Source organism: Xiphophorus maculatus, chromosome 11, assembly GCF_002775205.1.
Source record: "Xiphophorus maculatus strain JP 163 A chromosome 11, X_maculatus-5.0-male, whole genome shotgun sequence".
NCBI lineage: Eukaryota > Metazoa > Chordata > Actinopteri > Cyprinodontiformes > Poeciliidae > Xiphophorus > Xiphophorus maculatus.
This window is the reverse complement of record NC_036453.1, coordinates 23,153,906-23,177,147: the sequence shown is the minus strand read 5'-3', so window position 1 is coordinate 23,177,147 and position 23,242 is coordinate 23,153,906. Positions and strand designations below refer to the sequence as shown.

General features: G+C 38.0%; 1 protein-coding gene across 1 annotated transcript in view; it reads left to right on the top strand.

Moving 5' to 3' along the window:
• LOC102218453 (protocadherin-1-like) overlaps window positions 1-23,242 on the top strand; it is a 125,835-nt gene that overhangs the window by 12,091 nt on the left and 90,502 nt on the right. The window contains exons 2-3 of the mRNA XM_005803611.2: window positions 505-1,319; window positions 3,543-5,729. Of these exons, the coding sequence (XP_005803668.1) occupies window positions 525-1,319; window positions 3,543-5,729 (2,982 nt within the window). The 5' untranslated portion in view covers window positions 505-524. The remainder of the gene's footprint in view (window positions 1-504; window positions 1,320-3,542; window positions 5,730-23,242) is intronic.

The following is a 23,242-nucleotide window of genomic DNA, read 5'->3' as shown; positions in this document are numbered from 1 at the left end:
CACACTGGCTTTCCAGTTTGTTTTATGTGTGTTCTTGCGAGATTTAATTTCATGTTCTGACATTAATTTCTGCATGGAATTCATAAAGTCAAGATATTTATTGAAGCTCTTGAAGCTTTGGGAAAGAAACAAAGCCATTGTGGGATATGGTTATTATTGCTTTTTTTCAGAAAAAAAAGTAACTCTTTCTTTCTTTTTTTTTTTCCATCTCCTCTAGGTCTGCTTAGGTTTCTACAAAGTATTAACAAAAAAATACATAACTTTACAAGCGTACAGCAACCAGATCACAATGTAATGATTTTCTCCCCTTCCCTGCTGACTAAATATTAAATTCTGGAGAGCTGCTGATGTGTGCCCTATGATTTCACTTTAAGATAAAATATGTAATTATTTCCTGTGAAACTTGCTCCATTTGGGAACTGGCTAGAGGAGAATGCTGAAGTGGGCTTTCTAAGAGAAATCCTCATCATCATGACCCAAATTCTCTTCTCTTCCTTTTTACAGGCAGATCTTCTGATGACCTAATGGAACTGAATTTACGAGTAGTACTGTTTTGGGTCGTGGTGCTGCACGGTGGCTCCGTCGATGGCAGTATCCTCTACCGAGTCCAGGAGGAGCAGCCCCCCAACACTCTCATAGGCAGTCTGGCAGCGGACCAGGGGCTGCCAGACTCAGGTCACCTCTACAAGCTTGAGGTGGGCGCCCCTTATCTCCGAGTTGATGGGAAGACAGGAGACATTTTCACTACAGAGATTCCAATAGACAGAGAGACCCTCCGGGACTGTCGATCCCTGGCCAAGGGCAAGCCGTGCTACTTGGAATTTGAAGTATCGGTAACAGACCTGATACAAAACCAGAGCCCACGACTTATTGAAGGACGTATTGAAGTACAGGACATCAATGACAACACCCCACAATTTCCCTCTTCTGTGCTCGCCATCTCGGTACCTGAGAACACAATCATGGGGGCATTATTCTCCATACCTCTAGCCACTGACAGGGACTCTGAGAGGAATGGAGTGGCTGACTATGCGCTGACTGCGGGCCCAGATGCAGCAACTCTATTTGGTTTACAAGTGGCGGAGGACAGGGGAGGGAAACTCCCACAGCTCATCGTCCTCGGCAATTTGGACCGCGAGTTAAAGGATTCTTATGACCTCACAATAAAGGCGGTGGATGGAGGGAACCCTCAGCGCTACAGCAGTGCTCTGCTCAGAGTGGTTGTTACCGACGCCAACGATAACGCCCCTAAGTTTGAAAAGACTTCATATGATGCAGAAGTTTTAGAAAACAGTCCAGTCGGGCACTCAGTGTTACAGGTGAGATTGCCTTAGAATATTTATATTTGTGTAATGTTATGATTTTACATGACAAGAAAATATAAATAGCTAAACATTTATTTGTCAGATTCTCTCTCAATATAATTTTCATTCTCCATTCCAAAAAAGGGACATTGTATAATATGTGAATAAAAATAGAAGGCAGTAATTTTCTTATGTTATAGAATACACATTTTAACCACAATGGAAAATGTTGAACATGTTAAGTGTTTAAACTTGCAAATTCTGCAATTTCAAAGGAAAGGGGAGGCAACATAAGGCTGTAAAAGCAAGTGGTATGTAGCAATGGGTCAGTATAAGATTTTTATATAACTTAATTAATTTCATACAAACTTGTTGATCAAAAGTAAGTGCTGTGATCAAATAGTTTTTATTTAAAGCATAAATTTATAGAAAATATTTTGTTTCTTAAAGTTATAATAAAGTTGCCCATACATTTCTGCTTTATATTAATTTTAACACTAGTACATAGACTGAAGCAAGATACCAAATGAACAACAGCTAAATTTAGTTATAGTTGTTTTCATAGGTTTATGGATCAAGATATTATACATTTAGCTAATATTACATTCAAATAAAAGCTGATAGTAATTTAAGCATTTGGGAATTAGACCAAATCAGCTTTAAAACTAGCAAAGAAATATTTGTATCTGCTCAAACCACCAGCTCTAATAGTTTTGTTTTTTTTAAATCATGATTAAATAATTATTTACTAAATTAGAAATCAATAACATTTTGAATAAATGATTCTCTAAATCTTGCGTGTACCTTTATGTACCGCAAAAAATATACTAATGTGAGTGGTGGCAGCATGCTATGGCCAATCGCAGTGTGAAAGGAAGAGTGCTGTAACACAGTTAGCTATGGCTGGGTTTTTAGCGTTAGTAACAGCAGGCCTTTAACATTAGCAGCTAAGAAAACAAATGCCGTCTTTACCATTTTCTACAGACTTTGCAGGCATATATTTTTGTGCTAATAAAAGAAAAGGAAATCAAAACACAGAACAATTAGAATAATCTCACTAATAAGCTCACAAAGGAGCAAAGTTACTCTTCACCAGTCTTCAGCTTGCACTGATAGCATCTGGTAATTGGCTCAGCTTTTGGAACAATTTATATTTTGAACAGTAACTGTTAACATTTCATATTACAATAAAACATTGAAAACAAAATAAAACAAACAATATTTCAATTATTTAGCTATACTTTGGTGTAATCACAGGTCTGACTCATCTTGGAGAATATGTTCTCAGATTTGTTTTGCAGCCAGTTTCATCTGGCTAGTCTAATTTTTGGGCACTGCGCAGTCACCAGTTACTCTGACAGCAAGCCTTACTTTGATTTGAGTCCAATGTTTCTTAGAAGACAGGAAAGTCATTCACCTTTAAAATCTCTAGCAACTAGTTTTAACTTTTAATGGGAGATGTTGAAATGAAGAGGGGATGGTTTACAGTCTAAATCTGTGTATTTAGATGTGTCACTGACTTCAAATTTCAAAAATGCCCTCTTCCCCCTCAAATAATGTATATCTTAGTTTAAATATTTGAACATTTTAATATGTCCATTGTGTGATTTCTGAGGTTTTTTTTGCAAATCCTTGCATTTCTTCAACTTTTTTGGAATTTGGGATGCACTCTGAATTAATTGTGACTCTTTTTCTGATAGTCTTTTGTATAAGCTTTAATATCATCATCATTTAACTCTTTTATTCATTCCACCATTCCGCAACACAACTTTAGAACAGTATGGTTTCATAGGTAATTAAGCTGCTCATTGCTTGCTGTGGTGCTGTTTTCTTATAAAAAAATCCTGAAATAACAGTAACACAGTGTCTTGATGTAGGCGTAAGATGTTCTGTGCAACTTTCTCTGAGCATATTGCTGTGAAATTTTTACTGACTGTCATAAATGAAATTATTTTAATATGATACCATATGTTTTCCTATTAATCTGGAAAAAGCAATAAAGACACAAAATAAATGCAGTGACACAACAATCAAGATCAAAGTAGAAAGGCCATAAAGAAATGTATGTGGTGTGTTTTGTAGTTTTCACGCACACCTTGAGCTATTCATTCAGTTTTGTAATCATACATTTTTAGTGGTTAAAAAAACAAAATCCATCACTTGCTTCCTTTCAGATTTGACCCCGATTTGATGCATGTCGTCCAGGCTTTTAACCATTTTCTTCTGTTTTGATTATAGGTCAAAGCAAATGACTCTGACATGGGCCCTAATGGAGAAATTGAATACACCATTCACCAAGCAGTGGACCCAGTACCAAGACTCTTACGAATTGATCGGTCTACTGGCATTATCTATGTGAAGGGACCACTGGACAGGGAGGAAATCAGCAGCTTGTCTTTCTATGTGGTGGCAAGGGATAAGGGTCCTCAACCTAAGAGCTCTAAGACATTTGTAACGATTGAAGTGACTGATCAAAATGACAATGCTCCTGCTGTGGAGATTCGTGGAATTGGTCTGGTGACTCACAGTGACGGAGTGGCCAATATTTCGGAGGACATGCCAGTGGGGACAGCTGTTGCTTTAGTACAAGTATCTGACAAAGATGAAGGAGAGAACGCTGTCGTCACATGCGTGGTAGCGGGAGATGTGCCCTTTCAGCTTCGTCCTGCCAGTGACTCTCCCACTGACAACAAAAGAAAATATTTTCTTCAGACAACCACACCTCTTGACTTTGAAAGAGTCAGGGACTACAGAGTAGAAATTGTTGCAGTGGACTCTGGAAACCCAGCACTGTCTAGTACAAACTCCCTAAAAGTTCAGGTGACTGATGTGAACGACAACTCTCCAATATTTTCCCCAACACTGTTTGAAGTTGACTTTGCTGAAGAAAACCAACCTGGGGAGAGGATTTTGGATGTCACTGCTACAGATGCTGACAGTGGCACTAATGCCCAACTCCTGTACGATATTGTTGCAGATTCAGCCATCAAAGGTTTGTTTGAGATTGACCCAAACTCAGGTGAAGTAAGAGCTCGAAGCCCGCTGGATCGTGAACATAAAGAGCGGTATGAGTTTCGGGTCACAGCTGCAGACAAAGGTTCACCTGTCCATAAAGGAACAGCAACAGTTGTGGTAAAAGTTCTTGACCGCAATGACAATGAACCAAAGTTCATGCTTAGTGGGTACAGCTTTTCAGTACTGGAAAACATGCCTCCCCTAAGTCCTGTGGGTATGGTAACAGTTCAAGATATGGACAAAGGTGAGAATGCCCTAGTTCACCTCTCCGTAGAACCAGATGGAGGGAAGTTTGTAGTTCAGAATGGAACAGGTACAATTCTCTCAAGCATCTCTTTTGACAGAGAAAAAGAAAGCAGCTATACTTTCCGTCTAAAGGCAGTGGATGGGGGAGAACCACCCAAGTCCTCCTATGTTGGTGTCACTATCAATGTACTCGATGAAAATGACAATGACCCTGTCATCACCAAACCCTCCAACTCTTCATTCAGGCGCTTATCACCTCTCGCATCTCCAGACAGCCATGTTGAGGTGGTGGAGGCTGAAGACCTGGACAGTGGACCCAATGCAGAGTTAGTCTTCAATATTGCTGGAGGAAATCCTTACCAATTGTTCCGCATCTCCCCCACTACTGGAGAGATTACTCTGGCAAAGGAGATGACCCGCAAACATGGGGGGCTGCATCGTTTAGTAGTACGGGTGAGTGACAGGGGAAAGCCTCCACGTCATGCAACTGCCCTGGTTCACATCTATGTCAATGAAACAATTTCAAATGTCAGCTTAGTGGAAGCCTTAGTGGGACACAGTCTTTACACTCCACTAGACAGGGACATTGCCGGTGATCCTGACAGTGGTTTCGCTGCCCATCGCAGTAACATTTTGTTTGGAAGCCTTGCCGGTGTGGCGGGAGTTGTTATGTTGATCTTGGTGGTGGTGTTTATTCGCCACCGCATCCAGAGAGAAACAAAGAGTGGCTATCAAGCAGGTAAAAAAGAAACAAAAGACCTATATGCTCCCAAGCAAGCACCAAAAAACACCAAAGGCAAACGAGGGCGAAAAGGCAAGCCACAAAAGTCCCCAAAGCCACTTGGGGAAGATGAGGAGGTCAGCCTGCAAAAGAGTCTAAAGTTTAATCTTGATGGAGTAAACGACAGTCCCCGCATACACCTGCCCTTAACATATTCCCCGGGAAGCCCCGACATCGGTAGGCATTACCGATCCAACTCTCCCTTACCTTCTATCCAACTGCAAGCCCAATCCCCTTCAGCTTCTCAGAAGCACCAGGCCGTGCAAGACCTCCCTGCAGCCAACACCTTCGTTGGAACGGGAGGAGATGACAACTCTACCGGCTCAGACCAGTACTCAGATTACAGCTACAAGACCAGCCAACCCAAGTATAACAACAAACAGGTAAGGTCAGCTGGAACACGATGGGCCATTGGAGGAGTGAATGATTTGTGCATGGATGTAAGCTCCTGTCAATTATTATGATTTACTTAAAGGAAAGTAACATATTAACAGATGTTAATGGCACATATTTTATTACTATCATTCTGGGCTATAAATAGTAAAAGAAAAAAAAATCCCTCTGATTTGTTCTCGTCATTTCCTCCAGTTTTTCTCAATATTACTCAGTTGAGGTCTCAGTGTTGTAATTTGATGAGAGAGCTAATGTACAACACAAGTTAGAATAGATAAATGAAATGTGTTCCAACTTTCTCATGACAGTGGAATAAATGCAATGAGGTTTGTTTTAGGAATAATGCTTCAACACTGATTAGTCATAATGTTATGACCCCCAGATAGATGAAGTAGACAGCATTGATTTTCTCTTAAATATTGTACACATTAATCAGTGTAACATAGAAGGCAGCAGCTGGACATTGTGTCTTGAGGTTGATATGTTAGAAGCAGCAACATGGACAAATGAAAGGACTTGAGGCATGCTAGCGAGTATTGTGGTGAACTGGCAATAGGATAATGAGTGGCTGAGGTTCATTAAAGTGAATTGAAACTTGGTCCATTGGTCTGACCAAGCAGACATGCTGCTGTTGCTTAGTTTGATTTAGAAGCTAGCAGTGGTTTTGTAAGAATACACAGTACATTGCAGTTTTTTTGCATCCAAGGCTGCGTATCCATTCAGGGTGCCCATGCCGGTCAAAATGTTTCTTTTGATATCAACTGCAGGGACATCGTGCCTTGCTCCCATGCAACTTTCCCTTGAGGGTTCAAAAGTGGAAATGGAGACTATTTGTCCATTTACTGTACCTTCAGAGGACTGCAGTGGCCTGTCATATTTAGTTTCTCCATCAGACTGGCAGTAGAGTTGAGCAGACGAGGTCCATTTTTTCTGTTACATATTCCGCTCCTGCACCCGACCTCCAGTGCTCTGGATCTCTACAGGTCACTTGCTCTTATCTCCCTGCTCCTTATGCTCTTATCTCCTCTTATCTCGACAACATTTGGCAAGATTCAAATTGCCATGGTAACAGAAAATATTAATAGACTCAGAGGGGATTACAAACAGTAAAAAAAAAAGTACTGTCTAGGGATGGAAAGCTAGTGTGTCTTTAGGTTTCTGTGTCATTTGCAACTGTGTGAATGTTGTGTGTTGGACCAGACAAGTACACGTGTGTACATGTGAGTTTGCAGTGCATGATGGGGATTATGCAGGCAACTATTATCCTCGAATGGTATAATGGGGTATATAATGTAGTAAAATGTTCAGATGTCTTGATCCTTTCCATTTAATACACCATACTGGAGCTTTTGAAACTCATCCATTTTTTTCCAGTTTATAAATCACTGACCTTTGCTGCAGTATGATAAAAGAAGACAAAAAAGAATCATATTTCTTCAAAGATGCCTTGGTTCAAAAGACCGCATAACATAGGGCTTTTTTTTTTCATAAATAACCACAGTTGCAAGTAGAGTGTAATTAGCAACCTAATATGACTGACATCTCTGAACTACACCCAACAATATATTTAAGAATCACACAACAACCAGATCTAACGGTGTTGTATTCATGTTGCCACAGTGTTTTTTTTTTTTTTTTAAAGGATGGCCATTATTTGAAAATGTTTGACACTGATTTGTTTCCACCCAATACAAGATGACACAAGCTTTCAAGACGCTTCCCACGTCGCAGTGTCACAGGTACAAAACAGTTTGACACTCTCTGAGGCTTTGGAGATAATGTTTGCCACATGAAAAAAGAGAAAAACAAGAAAAAGAAAATTAGCAAAAATAGAAGGCGAAAACGCGACACTGAGTTCTGAACATGTGCAGGTGACACGTTTTCTGTGGAGACATCTTCAGTGCCAGCCTCACAGTTGACTGGGTGGTGGTTCCAGCAGATGCTTGCTGACAGTTTAGGTGATCACAAGCCTTTTGGTGGGTGGAGTCAGTTTGGAGAAGAGTCACCACTGTCTGCTTGACGGACAGCATAAGGGACCAAAATGACTGCAAGCCACAGGGTGTGTCTGGTTTTTTTGTGTGTAGTGCCAATCTCAATGGCTTGTGTGTGTCGGCTCGCTGCTTAGTTGGAGCAGCGCTAATTGTGGCTGCGGCGCAGCTGTAAGCTCTCAGCTCTTGACAGTGCTGCGTATGAAGTTTTTCAACTTCATAAATACAAACACGAATGAGGAATGGCTCAAGTGATTGACAGTCAGCGCAAAAATAAATAAAAAAAGAAAACACAGGCAGATGCTGGAGCTCATGTGACATACCTCAGCAGATGTTGTCTCGTGTATGGCGTACCCTCTCACATCAGGAAGAACAGATTGACCAAAATATATAATTAAAGTCCCTGCCAAGTGATGTGACAGATGTAGAGTCGTGCCCTTGCGTTAATTAACTGTGCTGCTCTCAACAATGGCTTTTCATTTGAAATGTGATCAGGCATCTGGGTTTGAGGCACAGTTCATTTCTTGACATTATGTCTAAAAATTACTGCTTGTTTGCTCGCAGATTATGAACACAAAAGGATTTGAATTTAACTTTATTAGCTCTAAATCCATTTGAAGCTGAAAATCCTTTCATTCTTCCTCTAATGCTCAGAGTACAGTTTCATAGTTGTATTTGTATTTACATACCAGGTTTATAGAAGCTGTGACATGGACATTTGTGTGTACCTTTGTGCATGTTATCTTTATTAGCATATGATTGAATATTGAACATTTTCTAAAGTTGGTAAAAGTGAGATGTCAAACAGAGTATATTAAAAATGATGGATAGTGTAAAAGGTACTAGTACACTTTTGCACAATTCAACTTACTTTCTACTATTGACCAATTATCTTAGTGTGTTTATTTTTGACACTCTTGATTTAACAATAGAGAATTTATTCCAGTTTCGGAACCAAGGCACGCACAGAAAAAGAAAAATTCAAATAGGGCAAGCAAATGGGGGCCGTTGCTTAATTTAGTGGATAACACTGCAAAACTAAAAATCATAGCAGTAAATCTACCACTTTATAACACTATCGTCTCACGTAGAGTGCTCTAAATTACTCTACATGAGTAATGTAGAGTAATCACGCTACGTTACATGAGTAATTACATGTATTGCAATCTCACCGAGACATAAAAAGTCCCAGTCAGATTTTTTTATGTCTTTGCATTTCTGACACACTTAAATGTTTTAGATCAAACTAAGTTTTAATATTTGACAACGATAATTTCCGTAAATACAAAATGCAGCGTTTAAATATTGATTCAATCAGTTAAGGGCAAAAAAAAAAAAAGCTATCCAAAATCAGCCTATAACTCATTGTGACACCTTCGGTGGGTACAACAGGCATAAAAAAACAATGTGTCTTTTACACTGTGGTGGAGAAATGTAGATTGTTAAATTTTAATTTCATCAAATCGGGGCATGATGTGTCAGAACTGCACTTACTGCCTGCAGCAGGTTCTGTACTGTATGAGCAAAACTGGGACAAGAAACAACTCTTCATAATCTGTCAGGTCTGATCATTAAGGTGTTATCCTTTAGTCTGTTATAGGTTTAAAATGACAGGGTGAAGGTGGGGGGATTTGAAAACATGTGCATAACAGCCAAACCTACATTTAGCTTGGCAAAACATGTACACAGACTTCTTACCTTGAATGGAAAATGTCAAAACTCTTTTCACAATGAACGCAACATTTGTCCTAAAAGTCTTTTAGTTTAAGTCTTTTATTCTATTACAGTTAGACTACCATTTAAAAGGAGCAAAAAAAAAAGAAACTCCACTGATAAACATGCTTATTTGAAAGAATATCAAATTACACTGGTTATAGACTACACTTTTCTGTAAGATCACTGCACTATTTGGCAAGAAAGTATAGCTATTTTTTTTCATCAGACTGGTATATCTTTCTAATTATTGATATAATGTTTCTGCCTTATTAAGCAACTGATTTAATGACTGTTTATCAGTTGTTTATAATGGTTTACTTAAGAATGTGTGAACGAGGTCCCAGGTATAACAGTAATAATGTACATCCTTCACGATAATGAGATATTTTAAAGTGAAAGCATGCATACCATAATGCATTCTGACTAATATGTGGTGGCTATATAAACAACAGGCTGCAGGTAGTTTATATGAATACCAAAAGAAAATCCACTTTTACTTAAACATGCAGTCTTCCTTTTACAAAGCAAAATATATTACTGTTGGTTTTGTATTATTATTATTTTTTTTTTATTATTTTCCCCGGAGGATTTCCTAAATTTTAAGAGCTGCATCTCCCCTTTGAATACTGGCTCCGAGAACAGCCCGAGGCTGAATATTTAAATACTTTATAGCCAAGAAAGGCTTGCTGAGGGTGCCAAAGCCCCAACAGATGTGTTAGATGTCCTAATTAGATCACAGTACTATCAAAGCATGTGCCAGCTATATGTGCAAAAGCAACCCTTTGTTTTCTTTCCGAACACTAGGAAGTAGTACTGCCATAAATGTTGAAACATTTGATCTCATCAGACTCCATGGAGAAATTTTCCACCATCTAATTGCTTTAGATTAACCCACTTAAGCAAAGATTTCTTGAAATGTATTTTCTGGAGTATAGCACAGTGTTATACAAAAGTCATACTTCCCTCTAAATGAGACTGCAGGGTGCAGTATACCTACAGCCTTATGGTAAAACAAATGGCATAAAACATTTTCTTTGAATTATTTGTTTCAATAAATACATTATCAGAAAAATAAGCAAACTTCATGAAAGTAGGAAATAGAATATAAAAGTAGTCTAGACCTTTTTTTTTTTTTTACCATAGCTGTAATCAATGGCTTTCATGCACTGTATATGTCTGGAACCAATGCAATTCAGGACCATGGACAGCTCATTTTCTGCCTACTGAGCTAAAGCCTCTTTGCAAATGGAGCATAATAAAAGTATTACTACAAATATCTATGTGGGGGACATTTTGCAAACCATTGAAAAGTTATAATAATACTAAGAAATATGCATTTAAACTACTACACATGCTTTGGTGAAAAGAATCAAAGTTGAAAACCCACAATCGCTTAGAAAATCATGAAAAAAAAAAGACTAGTCTCATTTAGAATAATGCTGTAGCTTTCCTAAATCTCAGCAGAGGCCCTTACGGTTGCTTTCACATTTGCCTGCACCTGTTTGGGTAATATTGTAATTAAAGCCGGGACACTGGGAATTTTCCTTGCAGTCTTGGCAAGTTGAACCGCTCTCAGGTGTGTGTCACAATTTTGTTATTGAGCCTGGGCAGACATTCACATCTCAGAAAATGTGGATTTCAAAGGAATAATTATGTTGGAAAAAAATCCTGCGCCGGATAAATGTATAACACATGGCAATTTGTGTTCTGTGTAGCTAATTAAAGTTGACTCAGGAAGGTATTATTTACCCCTTTATTACCATGATTGAAAAATCACCTTGCGTTATGTCCAGATCATGCTTTATTTGCATAAATAAATCATCACTCATGACTAAATGTTTATCTATTACTGGGTAAAAGGTAGTTGCTTAAAATTTCACGCTTACAAGCTGCTACTTTAGGCAGTTGCAACTGACAACTTGTGTTAATTGATGTAACTCTGCTTCCAATTGTGAGAATGATTTGGAGCAATCTCTTTTACTTAAGATGAAAATTAAAGCTGCACAAAAGCAAAAACATATGAAAATGTTGTGCTTTATAACCTTTGAACTGATGAACATAACTAATGTGTAGCTATGGCACATTATTGTACATTGTTTACAATAAACAAGCAACAGCAACCTATCACTTGTAACTTTTCAGTCAGCGGAGTTGTCATGTGGGCTAATTACTGGAATCAAGTATGCCAAAGCTTTTAGACAGTTACAGCATCAAAATCTCTCCAATATTTTTTACTAAACCATTCAGAGACCTCCTTATGTAAGAGAAAACATGCTGGAGTAAGCTGTTTCAGAAATAACGTTAGAAAACTACAAGGTGTATGTCTGCATAGAACTAACTGCAGGCTTTCAACAAAGCCCATATTTACGCTCAATTTACTAATATCAGAATGTATATTTTATGTTGCCTATTAAAATTAATCTACAAAATTCTGCACAAAAAGAGTTTCATACTTGAAACATTTGTTCTGTTTAAAAAAGAATAGAGAATTTTTTTTTTCTTTTTTTAAATCAACATTTTAAGCATAAAAGACACAACATATATACTGGATTGTGGATCAGTGATCAAATTCTGTTAAACTGTTTTTTTTGTTTGGTTTTGACACATTGACCTAAGTTCTTAAAACTTTGAATTTTTGCAAAAATATTGCTAGTATATCATGTTACTGCTCAGATTTCCATGAAACAGTAATACAATTGCGCATATTAGCACTTGTTCTGTCTCTCCCTTTCTCTTTCTATAAAATTTAATTTTCATACCACTTAAAAAATCAAAATAAGTTTAAAAGTCACCAAGTCCTTAAAACCAAATATCACTATTAGCACAATGTTTGTAGTTCTTTGTTTAACTGACAGTATTTAGTGTCCCCTTGCATCCAGCAGTGATGGTAGCTTAAAAATGAAGCACCATCATAATTCATAACATGTAGAAATCATAGTGCATAGCGATATCAGCACAAGGAAAAAGGTTTTAGAAATGTGCATTGTGCTTGTTTACCCCTCATCACCTTTGAATGTGTGATATTGCATGATGGTTGCTCAAGAAACCGGTGACTCTAGCCATTAGAGCTGATAATTAGCCCTTTTGGGTCCGAGAGCTGACACCTTTTATTTCACACCACACTTAATGAGAATTCTGCATTTGAACAAAAGTGTGAGGCGCCAAAGTTCGTGCGTTGCACAGCAATCACGTCTCTGTGAAAATGTGCAATGAAGTCTCTCCATATATACACACACACTAACAGACACACAATTGAAAATGTTTTATTCATCCACAATGAATAAGTGTGGTCTTCCTTGGGGCTATTCGTTCATTTCTATTCCTGTTTGCGGTTACCTTAAGCCAGTGCAGTGGGTTCTTTGAGCCAGGAATCGGGCAGAATGAGTCAGTGTGAGTCTTAATTAACCTGCTTCTTTGTTAAGCAGGGCCCACACTTTGTGAACTTTAGGCATCCCTTTGAGCTGGGATTAGCCCAATTTACTTCAATACAGCTGTTTGAAGTCAGCAGAGGTGTATTTCAGACAAAGCCAGAGGCAAAATTTGCACTTGTTCTACAAGAATGTGACATTATTCACTCTAACTTGCACTCAAGACCTGCGGAACCCAGAAAGCCATTGACGATATGTCATCCACATTCGCAGGTAAGCACAGAGGGCAGCCGACTTATTCGCCCTATCTCTGTTTCCACTCTGCCTTCCGGTATTTTTTCCTCAGATGAGACACACACACACACACACACGCCCGCACATGCATATGCATGCAGACACTCGTACATTCACAGTTCTTTGCACTGCACATATTTGTCCGAGCTGATTACCCAGAAAAGGGGAAGCTGGAATGAAAGTGAGGTAATGCTGGAGTAATTTACCCTGTCTGTGTTGTATGTTTTGCTTACTGGTGGCAAAGAGTGATTCAGTACATTGCACTGGCACTACATTAGATTGAAAAATAGCTCTGCATTGTTTTAGCCTCCAATACTGCTGCCATTTCACATCTTTACATTGTTCTCAAATGCTTACGTTCACACTATGCATTTTAGATTAAAAGTGCGCTCCATTCCACGGGTCAATATGTAGGTTTGTATTATATATTATTTATATGGCTAATTGTATTTTAATTATTTACTTATTATTTAGACAATGCTGAGGTTGGTAACTGCAGACCCATCTCCAACCTCCCATACCACTGCTTAATGCTCTGCCCTTTTTCGCTGCCATATATTCCTTCTAGCAGACGAAATAAAGAAGCATGACATATTTCATATATGACTGCACATTTAAAATACCGTATTAGAAGAGGCAGGAAAGACATACCATGGACTCACAATCGCTTGTTTGTGACATTGAAATGGATTCTGGAATGCTGCGTTACGAGCAGTAGATGTGCTTTTCTTTGATCCAGCCTGCAGGGCACAGCTAGATCAAACATAGTCCCAAAGATGGCATGAGTAGATTTCAAGGAGAAAGCCCTTCATAGATCTGAGTCACTTTTTTTTTTGACTTGGAATCTACTACTGAAGAAAGCACATAACATGAAGGTTTAAAATAATGTACACAGGAGACGTGTTTGCCTTTTGGCGTCTCTTACATCATCTTGCTTTCCTCCCACGAGCTTCCATAAATACCAGGTTCCTCTTGCTCCTTTAGTAACGTCCAAATCACACTTTAGGCTCTCAGGTAACTGTCACTAGAAGCTTGGGTTAAAATGTGTTGGAATAATTCCAGTCTTACAAACCTTAAAAAAAAAAAAAAACAACAAAAAAACATGAACATCAGGAATACAGCAAAGACAGGGGCTACAGACAGGCCACCTGGCAAAAAAAAAAAAAAAGTGGTAGTCAGGAGAGATGCTGACACATAGATAACAGGTACGTCAGCCAAAGTGATGCTGGGCAGGCACTGTCACAGACAAATATATAACAAGAGGACTGGCCCGCAGAAAAGCAGCAAAGCCTGGCAGTGAGCTGCCCTCTACAAAAGCTCGGACTAATTGATGATGAGGATCGGGCCGGCAGACAGGTGATAGGGTTAGGTGAGATGCAGTGAGGGGCAGACATTGGCAAGAGGGGGAATGACAAACAACGGCAGGCAAATGGGAGAGAGAAAAAAAAAGGACTGTGTGGAGATAAACAGGACAGAAAAGTCTTGCTTCAGTGGATTTTATTCCTGTGTAATGCCTTGCAAGAGTACCGATACACTGTGAACCCTTTCACATTGTACAAGCACAAATTTAAATTTGTGTCTGTGGGATTTAAATGAGTAAAGTTACAGATATATTTGTGTTTTGGCTAACTGAAAGACAAGGAACAGCTGGTTAATAAGGGTAGATATAATCATAGATGGCGAATAAAAACAACATTTTAGTGTTCTATTCACATCAGCCCTCTTTACTCTGATGCCCCAAAAGTTGGATTTCAGTGTCCACTGTCTAAAATCCAACATTTCTCAGTTCATCATTTGAAAATGGAGACAGTATGACACAACTGCCAATAAGTTTCTGTCTTCTTTTAAATCGCCTGAGAAGTAATAAGTAGTCTCCTGAGACCACAGCTGTTGGTCATGAACTAGACAGATCTACCTCATATGAAAAAGTGGTCTGATGAAAGCCATTGTTGTAGCAAAGTCATAGAAGATCCTGTTTAAAGGCATGTATGACACACAGCAAACATGCAAGAAGGTGTTCCCCTCTGGTCAAATTATGTCAAAACTGAATATTTTGGCCGACGCACAAAGATAATAATAATCCACCACCGTTTTCATTCCGCTCGCTTATTGCAAGACATCTCAATAAAACATGTTGAAGTTTGTTTTTGTATTGTGACAAAAAAATGAAAAGCTAAGAGGTACAAACACTGTATAAATCTGCGTGTAAAGCTGAGGAGTTGATTGAAGACTCAAATATGTAGATGCATTTGTGAGTCAAATACAGTGTAATTTTGACAAGATCTTGGCAACAAGTATTCTCCAGACAACCAGAGAAAGAAATAGATAACAATGCAAATTGTCAGTGCAACAATGGGCTTAGTGCCAGTCACCAGTCATGTGCTGGATAACAGAAACCGCTAAATGTAACGCAGTGCAGCACTGAGCTGCTCAGGTCTTATGGGTTGTTAGTGTTTGAGCTGCTCCCTTGTTGCTGTCTCACTTTGTTTCCCATTAAAAAAAAAAGTGAATCCAACAACCCCAGAGCTCTTTCATTATTTTGTGCCAGAGCCTTGCATTTAAACATTGTATGCTTTTAATTTTGTTTTGTTTAGGATGGGTGAACACAAAGACTCAACTGGCAACTTTCCCCGGCAGACAGTAATTACATCAAGGCATCCCCGAAACATTCTTCATGCATCCTAAAAATGATTTGCGGATATTTAACAGCGGGGGGAAAAATAAATAAAAAATTCTCTCTTTGTTTATTTGTCAAGAAATTGCACAAGTGATAAGAAAAACACTTCGTGTTTCTTCGTAACGAGAACATTTCAGGCAGTTATAAATGGTTTAAAATCCAGCTCATACCAATAAAAGGCTTATATAAAGACTGCAATTAGTATTTTTTTCAAGCCCATCCAGTGCAGGTGAATTTTAATTTAAAAGAAAATAACAGAACGGAACAATCTAAGACATTCAAATATCTGTTATTCATATCTAAACTGAATTTCAGCTGGTTTTGCTGCAGTATTTTTCTGTAATATTGAGTGCTCCCTGCATTTATTTGCTCCTTAACGATGAAGTTTAAAATAATACTGCAGTAGTATAATCTCACACTGAAAAACCTGGTTTGAATTCAATGGGGAAATAATTGCACATCATGCAAACAATCGTTTTTTAAAAACTACTCCTAGTTTTATTTATATTTCATCAGTTTGTAGCATATAGGGAGGTGAATGTATTCCTCTTACCATAATTAAATCAATCATTCAGAGTCCTGGATTCTCCCCTTTGCTTTCTTCTCTTTAGCTCACCGAAGCTAAAGAGGTTTTCTACAATATTTAGGATCACTGAACTGAGATGTCTCTGGAAAAATGCAGATTTTTCTCAGGTGATCCTTCTGAAAAATTAATGTTGATACATTTTCAATTTTTCGGCAAAGACTGCCATACTTTTTCCTTAAAATGTACTGGTATTTTAAATGACGCCATGCATTTCCTGTGCTTCAGCTAGATAAGCAGCCAAACAGCACTACATATTTTCTACATTGGAAATGATGTTCCACACTAAGTGCAAATTTCAAAAACTGGATATAACATTCTTTATTTGTATTTAGTGACTCTATAACTGGGAAAGTTGCAGTCTTTTTTCTGGCTTACAAAGGTCAACTCTTTTGGTATATTCTCTTATCTTTCCCATGTTGAAGTGACCAGTAGAAATTTAATATTTATGAAACTCTTATTTACACATTAAAAAGTCATGGTTTACTAATTAAGCATGTCTTAATGAGTGCCGCGTACACAGGCATGATTGACGTCTCTAAAACTATCGCTCCGGCTATGATTGGTTTGTTCTAGCTAGCACTGGGACAAGGCAGGAGAGCTTAATTTTTTCACAGATTATCTGTTTCATACCATACTGTCACGACATAGTGACAATTTCAACTAATATATAATTTTTTAACATTTTTTATAAAAGTTACATGACGCAGCTTTAAGCACGAAGGATGCTCTAGTTAAAGTTTACTCTCCGTTGTTGGAAACTGAATACAGCATTTGTACATAATACATTTAAAGCTGGTACTAGTTTAATGTTAAAAGCTGATCCACAAGTCTCAAGAAACCGAGAGAATGTAATAATAATAATATTTTTATTTAATTTGAATTTCCAGGGTAGGGGTGTAACAAAGTCAAAACATGAAACAGGCATACCAGTACGTTCACCAAATCCCCATGTGCTCTGGGGATTTTTTTTTTCCCAGGGTTTTGATATTAGTTATAGAAAAGCCGCAGTTGTAACGAAGTTAGTAAGCCACACTTAAAGTCATGCAGTAATTCGGCATTCAGCATATACTGTATTTAGGTTGCCTCTGGGAGATTTTCTGACTCACTTTTTTCAAGTCTTCTTTCGAATCAAAGTTTGTCCTTGACCTTCCAGCTGGATCTGCCGCTGTGTGTTTCCCGCAGCCAAGCCTGTGTAAGTCCAGAGCAGACAAGAAGGCATCTTTTAAGTTATTTAGCTTGCTGACAGAAATAGTCAACATCACAGCACCCGAAGCGGGACTGAAACCGCAACATCTCATCCAAAAACCGATAGGTGCTGAATTTCTGTAAAGCGTGTTAGGTGGGAGGAAAAGTTCAGCTTTAGTGGTTGCTAAATAAATTAAAATCTTTCCTATTCTGCGGGACATTTTCCCAAATTGGCAAGTCAGTGAAATTATAGCACCAAGATTATTCCAGGCACACAAAACTGATCATATGAATGATTGCTGTATTTTCACTGGTTAAGTAATCATATCAGCGGGTAAAAATAGCAAGCTGTTGTCTTACATCCTTGGACTCCACCCATTTGTATCTTCATCCTTGTAACTGTTCATTGCTATTAAAAATTGTGCCAAGCAGGTGGAAAGAGAGGCCAATATTATTCACAGAACATCTGCAGATATCCTTTGAAGTAGGCTATCATGCCAGGATAGAGGAGGTGTGTGTGCGTTACCTTGAGATACAGTAGACGGAGATGGATGTCAGCTTCACAGTCTGGCTCGGCACATTATAAAAGATGGCACGGCTCAATAATCAAGGTTTATGCAGAAGCGCTGTATGCATACATCACCTGCTACACTCAGCACAATTACAAGTTCTTGGCAGTAGCTGCGAGATCCGTGTGTCGCTGTCGGTTCCTTGTACACTCCTAAAAGATTGCCATGTTCCAGGATGTGTTCATTATTTAAAGGCTAATCAAGTGTCAAAACTTGGAGGGAGGCTGTTTCTTTAATTTGGACTGTAAGTCTACTTAATGCAGAAGATGCTCATCTAAATAATGCTCATAATTCTGCCTTTACACAACGAGTCCAATGGAATGCCTAGCTTACTGTGGGGTTTAGTTGGTTGAAAGTCAGAATCCATGGATTAGGATGTAAGTAAGACAGTCGGGGTGTACATACAGAGTGCCTCTAATGCAGACAGCTGGCAGGTTTGTATAAAAAGCATGTTTAAATAATGTGATGTACTAGAATGACAAGTTCAAATTGGGTATTTTGAGTACAAAATACCCAATTTAAAAAAGCAGGAAATAATTTTTTTTCCCCTCCACATTGTTGGAACTTGGGTTACAGTTTCTGTTTCGAAATGAACATTCCCCACACAGTCTTGCTCAGCATCTCTAACACAATAAACAAATTATTCATCTTTTACATGGAAAATGTTTTGTGCTTATGATAGAGAAAAAAGACTATTTTAATAGAAAATTACAGCAGTATTTTATTGCTTATAGTTAGACATAAACTATACTTACTGCTTATTTACATCTCACCAAATTATGTCAAGAACTTAAAACAAGTCCTTTTATTTTTGCTTAAGTCAATGTGTGATCAAAATAAGCTTATTTTGTGCAGTTCAAACCCTGAATAGACAAAGGTTTTCTTCTGCTCAATAAATGCATCAAAATTGAAAAGTCACAATTTTAAAAGCATTGAATAGTATTTTATATTGTGTATTCTAGCTTAATAAAAATTACAGATGGACTTCTATGGTTGATTTCAGCTCTTTTTTGTTTGTTTGTTTTTGACCACCAGCTGTGTTGTTAATTTGCGTCTTCTGTTATAGAAATATAAAGCATAGCAAAAGGATTCAACATGTTTAGTTGTAGCCTCTCTGCTGTGTGTAATATAAATTATTTACATTTGGAGTGGATGCAACATCATGCTGTGTGTGGGCAGGGGGTGGAGGGAGCAATAAAAACAGGGCTTTACAATATTTTCAAATAAATAATAAAAGAAATTGTGATTTTTTTTTTTTAAATGATCATTAAGTTTCTTTGCAATTTTTCATGACCAGTTGGCTAAGTTAAGCTTGCTGTTAGCAAAGATGCATATAAAGTCCCAGCCATTATGTGCGTCAAAATGATAAAAAATAACTTATTGTGCTTTGTTTAGCCTTCCTGTTTTCTGCAAAGCTTCTAGCACTCTCTCACAGCATAAAATCCCAGCAAACGTGCCGTGTAATGATGTATGAAATTATTTTTTCTTTTCAATACAAGCTCAGTGTTGTTCATTCAGTAACAGCCTTTTACACCAGACAGTGTGGCTCTCGGTGCAACCTGACTGTGTTCATGCATGGTTAATTCTAAGGTTTCTGACAGTTTCTCAGCGAAAATCAGGGAAAAAGTTGGACCGAGCTTTTATTTTTCAATGGGAAATAAACTTGTCATGCCTTTAATTTCTGTTGGATTCAAAACTATATCCATCAGTATATCTGGTTGTACTTATATTGTTAGTATTTTTTAGTTTTAGTGGTTAAATTAAAAACAACCTTTGCACAACTTAGCTAATGTTATGGTCTTCAGACCTCAAGTAAAACAGAACTAGTTGCTGGATGTCTGATCAGTGCATCTCTGGTTTAAGTTATGGAGTTGTCCTAAAATTGAAACCTGGTTTATTCATAAAAGTATTATTCAAAAAGAAAAAAAATGACTTGCTAAAAGAGAAGGCATAGATCAGGGGGTACTTGCTTTACATACTGACAAATTAATTCAACCATTTGTTTCAGGCACGATAAATCAGGGACACATCTGAAGAATGAAGGACACCGCCACTTAAGAATTAGAGTTTGAGACCCTCGGCATAGATTCTAAATGTTACCGATGAAACCTTTCATCGGAATGATGGAGAAATAATCAAAATAGAGAAAGGAAAGGAGATGGAACAAATGTGGACGTCTTCAATCAACAAGCCTCTCTAATGAAGGAGTGGTCTGCTGAACTAGGACGTACCCATTGATTTCATTTGTGCCTCACTCTTACACCAAATGATCACAGTTGGTCCTTTGGGATCAGCTGGCCTTGGTAAACAATTGACAGTTGTGAATAATGGATAAAAACAAACATTTACTCAATAAGAGCTTTAAGCTTTTCAGCGTGTGAAACAGGTAATCTTTTCTTTTGCAGTTATTATGCCGCTACCTAAAATCCATCTCTGCAGCGGGGCGAAAAGGTGGTTTTCTTCCTGTATTCTGTTTTTTTTTTTCTTTTTTTTTTTTTTAAAGCAAGCTTTTACAAGAATTGGAGGATGTGCCAGTGTTGTGTGCTAACACGATGTGACACTTGTTACTTCCAGTTTGCCTGTTGTTTAAACTGGATTTGCTGGAGTCATAGCCGAGGAATGATGAAACACGACAACGTGATTAACATTTCAGCAGCGGAATGACATCTCACCAGGACAAATGTCTTCACCTCATAGCTGATGAAAATCACACATATACATCACGGACATTACATTTTGAATATTTATTATAAAAAGGGCTTGTCAACTACATTTAGAAGTTAACATAAATTACTGATAAGCAGAAATGTGACAATAATGTAGGGCTTTTAAAAATTTATTTGATTGTTTTTTTGTGCAAAATTTTTTTTTTCATGTTTTTCATGTTCTTTTTTATGATGTTGAATTTCATCTTGTTGACAAGGAAGCCCAAATACATACATACACACACATACCCTGTATTTAATTTGATTAAATAGCCTTTATCGAGTTGTACAGAAACCACATGCTTCTTGCTAAATAGAATTTAATGATTATCTGGCAAGGACGCAGTTATTGAGTATTTATAAAGCTAAACAATTCAAGACAGCAATGTGCCACCACTTTTTATTAGGAACCACAGTCATCTGCAAATAGTTAAAATATGCAAACACTTGAAAATACCTCTGAAATGGTCTATAACTGCATATTTCAATAGTTAAAAACAAAATATATCTAGATGCATTAATATGCACTGCGGAAACTGTTTCAGCACCAATTATGGAGTTAACATCCTTTGCCTTCCTTCTCTCCACTCTTGGGGTTACAACCAATCAATGCCAAAGAAAACAAATGGCACTGTTTGGCTACTTTTCAAACTCTAGCCAATTGTTTGAAGAAGCATTGCAGCTAGGTTATTTCAGCTTCCCAACCTGCATTTTTCGTTCAAATATTTTAAATATGCTTTGTGAAATAATATCCTGCAAATTTTCAGCAAAACATTTTGAATCACAATTCACAGAACAATCTACAAGCTGGCGAATCTGTGAATACCGAATTACAAATAGGTGGGCGTCCACTGTAGTCCTCCATTGTTGCACTAGGAAAGAAACAAACTGTCAGCATAATGCTTTGATTGTCAAATTTGGCAGCTGTTGAATTGTTCTGGAAGCCTCACCTAAACTTCTACAAACAATCTTCTTTTCATTGTGGTCAAAATAGTCAACAATAGTTTTGGAATGAAAAAGAATAAAAAAACATGATTTTCAATTTTTACTGAAGGTTTGTGAACTGTGTGTGAAAGTCTGGTCCATACCAGGAAGCCAAAAAAGAAAAAATCTGAGCTTTACTATAGTAGAGGAAGAGTGGTCAAATATCCAATCAGAATTATCTGAAGTACTTGTTGATGGCTATAAGTTTGTATGATTTCTCTGCAACACACTGAAAATCATTTACCCACAAATTAGTGTGAGTTTCTGGCTGAATTCAGGCATATTAGATCATAACAAGAGAGGTCGAAGGGCTGCCAACCATGAGCACTCTTAATGTCATCAAAATGCTCAGCCGCGCTGACTTGCTCTTTCATGTAGAAGGAAAATAATTAAAGTGATGCAAGTGATCCATACACATATTAAAGAGACAATTGTCTCTGCCTATTGATCACGTCTGATGAAATGTCAGATGAAAAGCCGGCGGTTTACACAATCATCTACTCCGACTTTTTCCTCAGGCTCATTGCTTCCAGCAAGTCGGCCATTTTTCACCTTTTATGTAAAAATAAAAAAAAATGAAACAAAATGACTCCTTTAGGCAAGGCTGTGTGGAGGCTCAGGTTCCTGATGATATTGCTTGTAGCTAAGATATTATATCACCACACCACCCTGCCTCCTTACCTTCTGCCAGGCAGATTAGTGCTTTTATCAATAAGCAGCTTAGCACCAAAGTGTCCCTCAATAATATGCCATTTCTTTCCCCACTGGTTTAACTCCTGGGCTTCTTTTATACTCAAACATATTCTAACTCCACTTCCCCCACCCTCCACTTCTCAACCCTTCCAAAAAAGGACACTTTTATTTGTATTTTTTTTATTATTTTTTAGCAATTACTTATGCAAAGAGCAGAACCTTATGTATTATTCTTTTCAGGTGACATTAGGAACTTAGACAGGTCCCCGGGGAGGGAGTGGAGTGAGGGCTGCATCCCCATCAGACATACTACCCCATTAGAAGCCTGCAGCGCACCATAAAACCCATTAAGATCCATTAGGGTAGCGCTCTCGCCCACAGACACCTTTAAGACGACTCAGCCACAAAGGTGCACAGTTACATATGATGTGAAACTCATTTGATTTGTCATTATAAAGCCATGCGCTTCTTCCAAAACATGACCATCGTCAAACACGGTCATCCGAAAAGCAACGTTTCCCATCACAATGCTGCATGCTCGTTTTTCTTTTTTTTTTGTTTGCCGATCCTCAAATCAATCTACACTTTTACTTTGACAGCTGTTCTGTACAGCTATATGGTTGCACTTTCTGGTTAGAAAACCATTCCACAACGTGCAGTACGGCAACAAATATAAATTAGCATAAGCATTATTGAGCATAAACAGATCGCAGCTGAGGTTTCTCCGGGGCTTTTGTA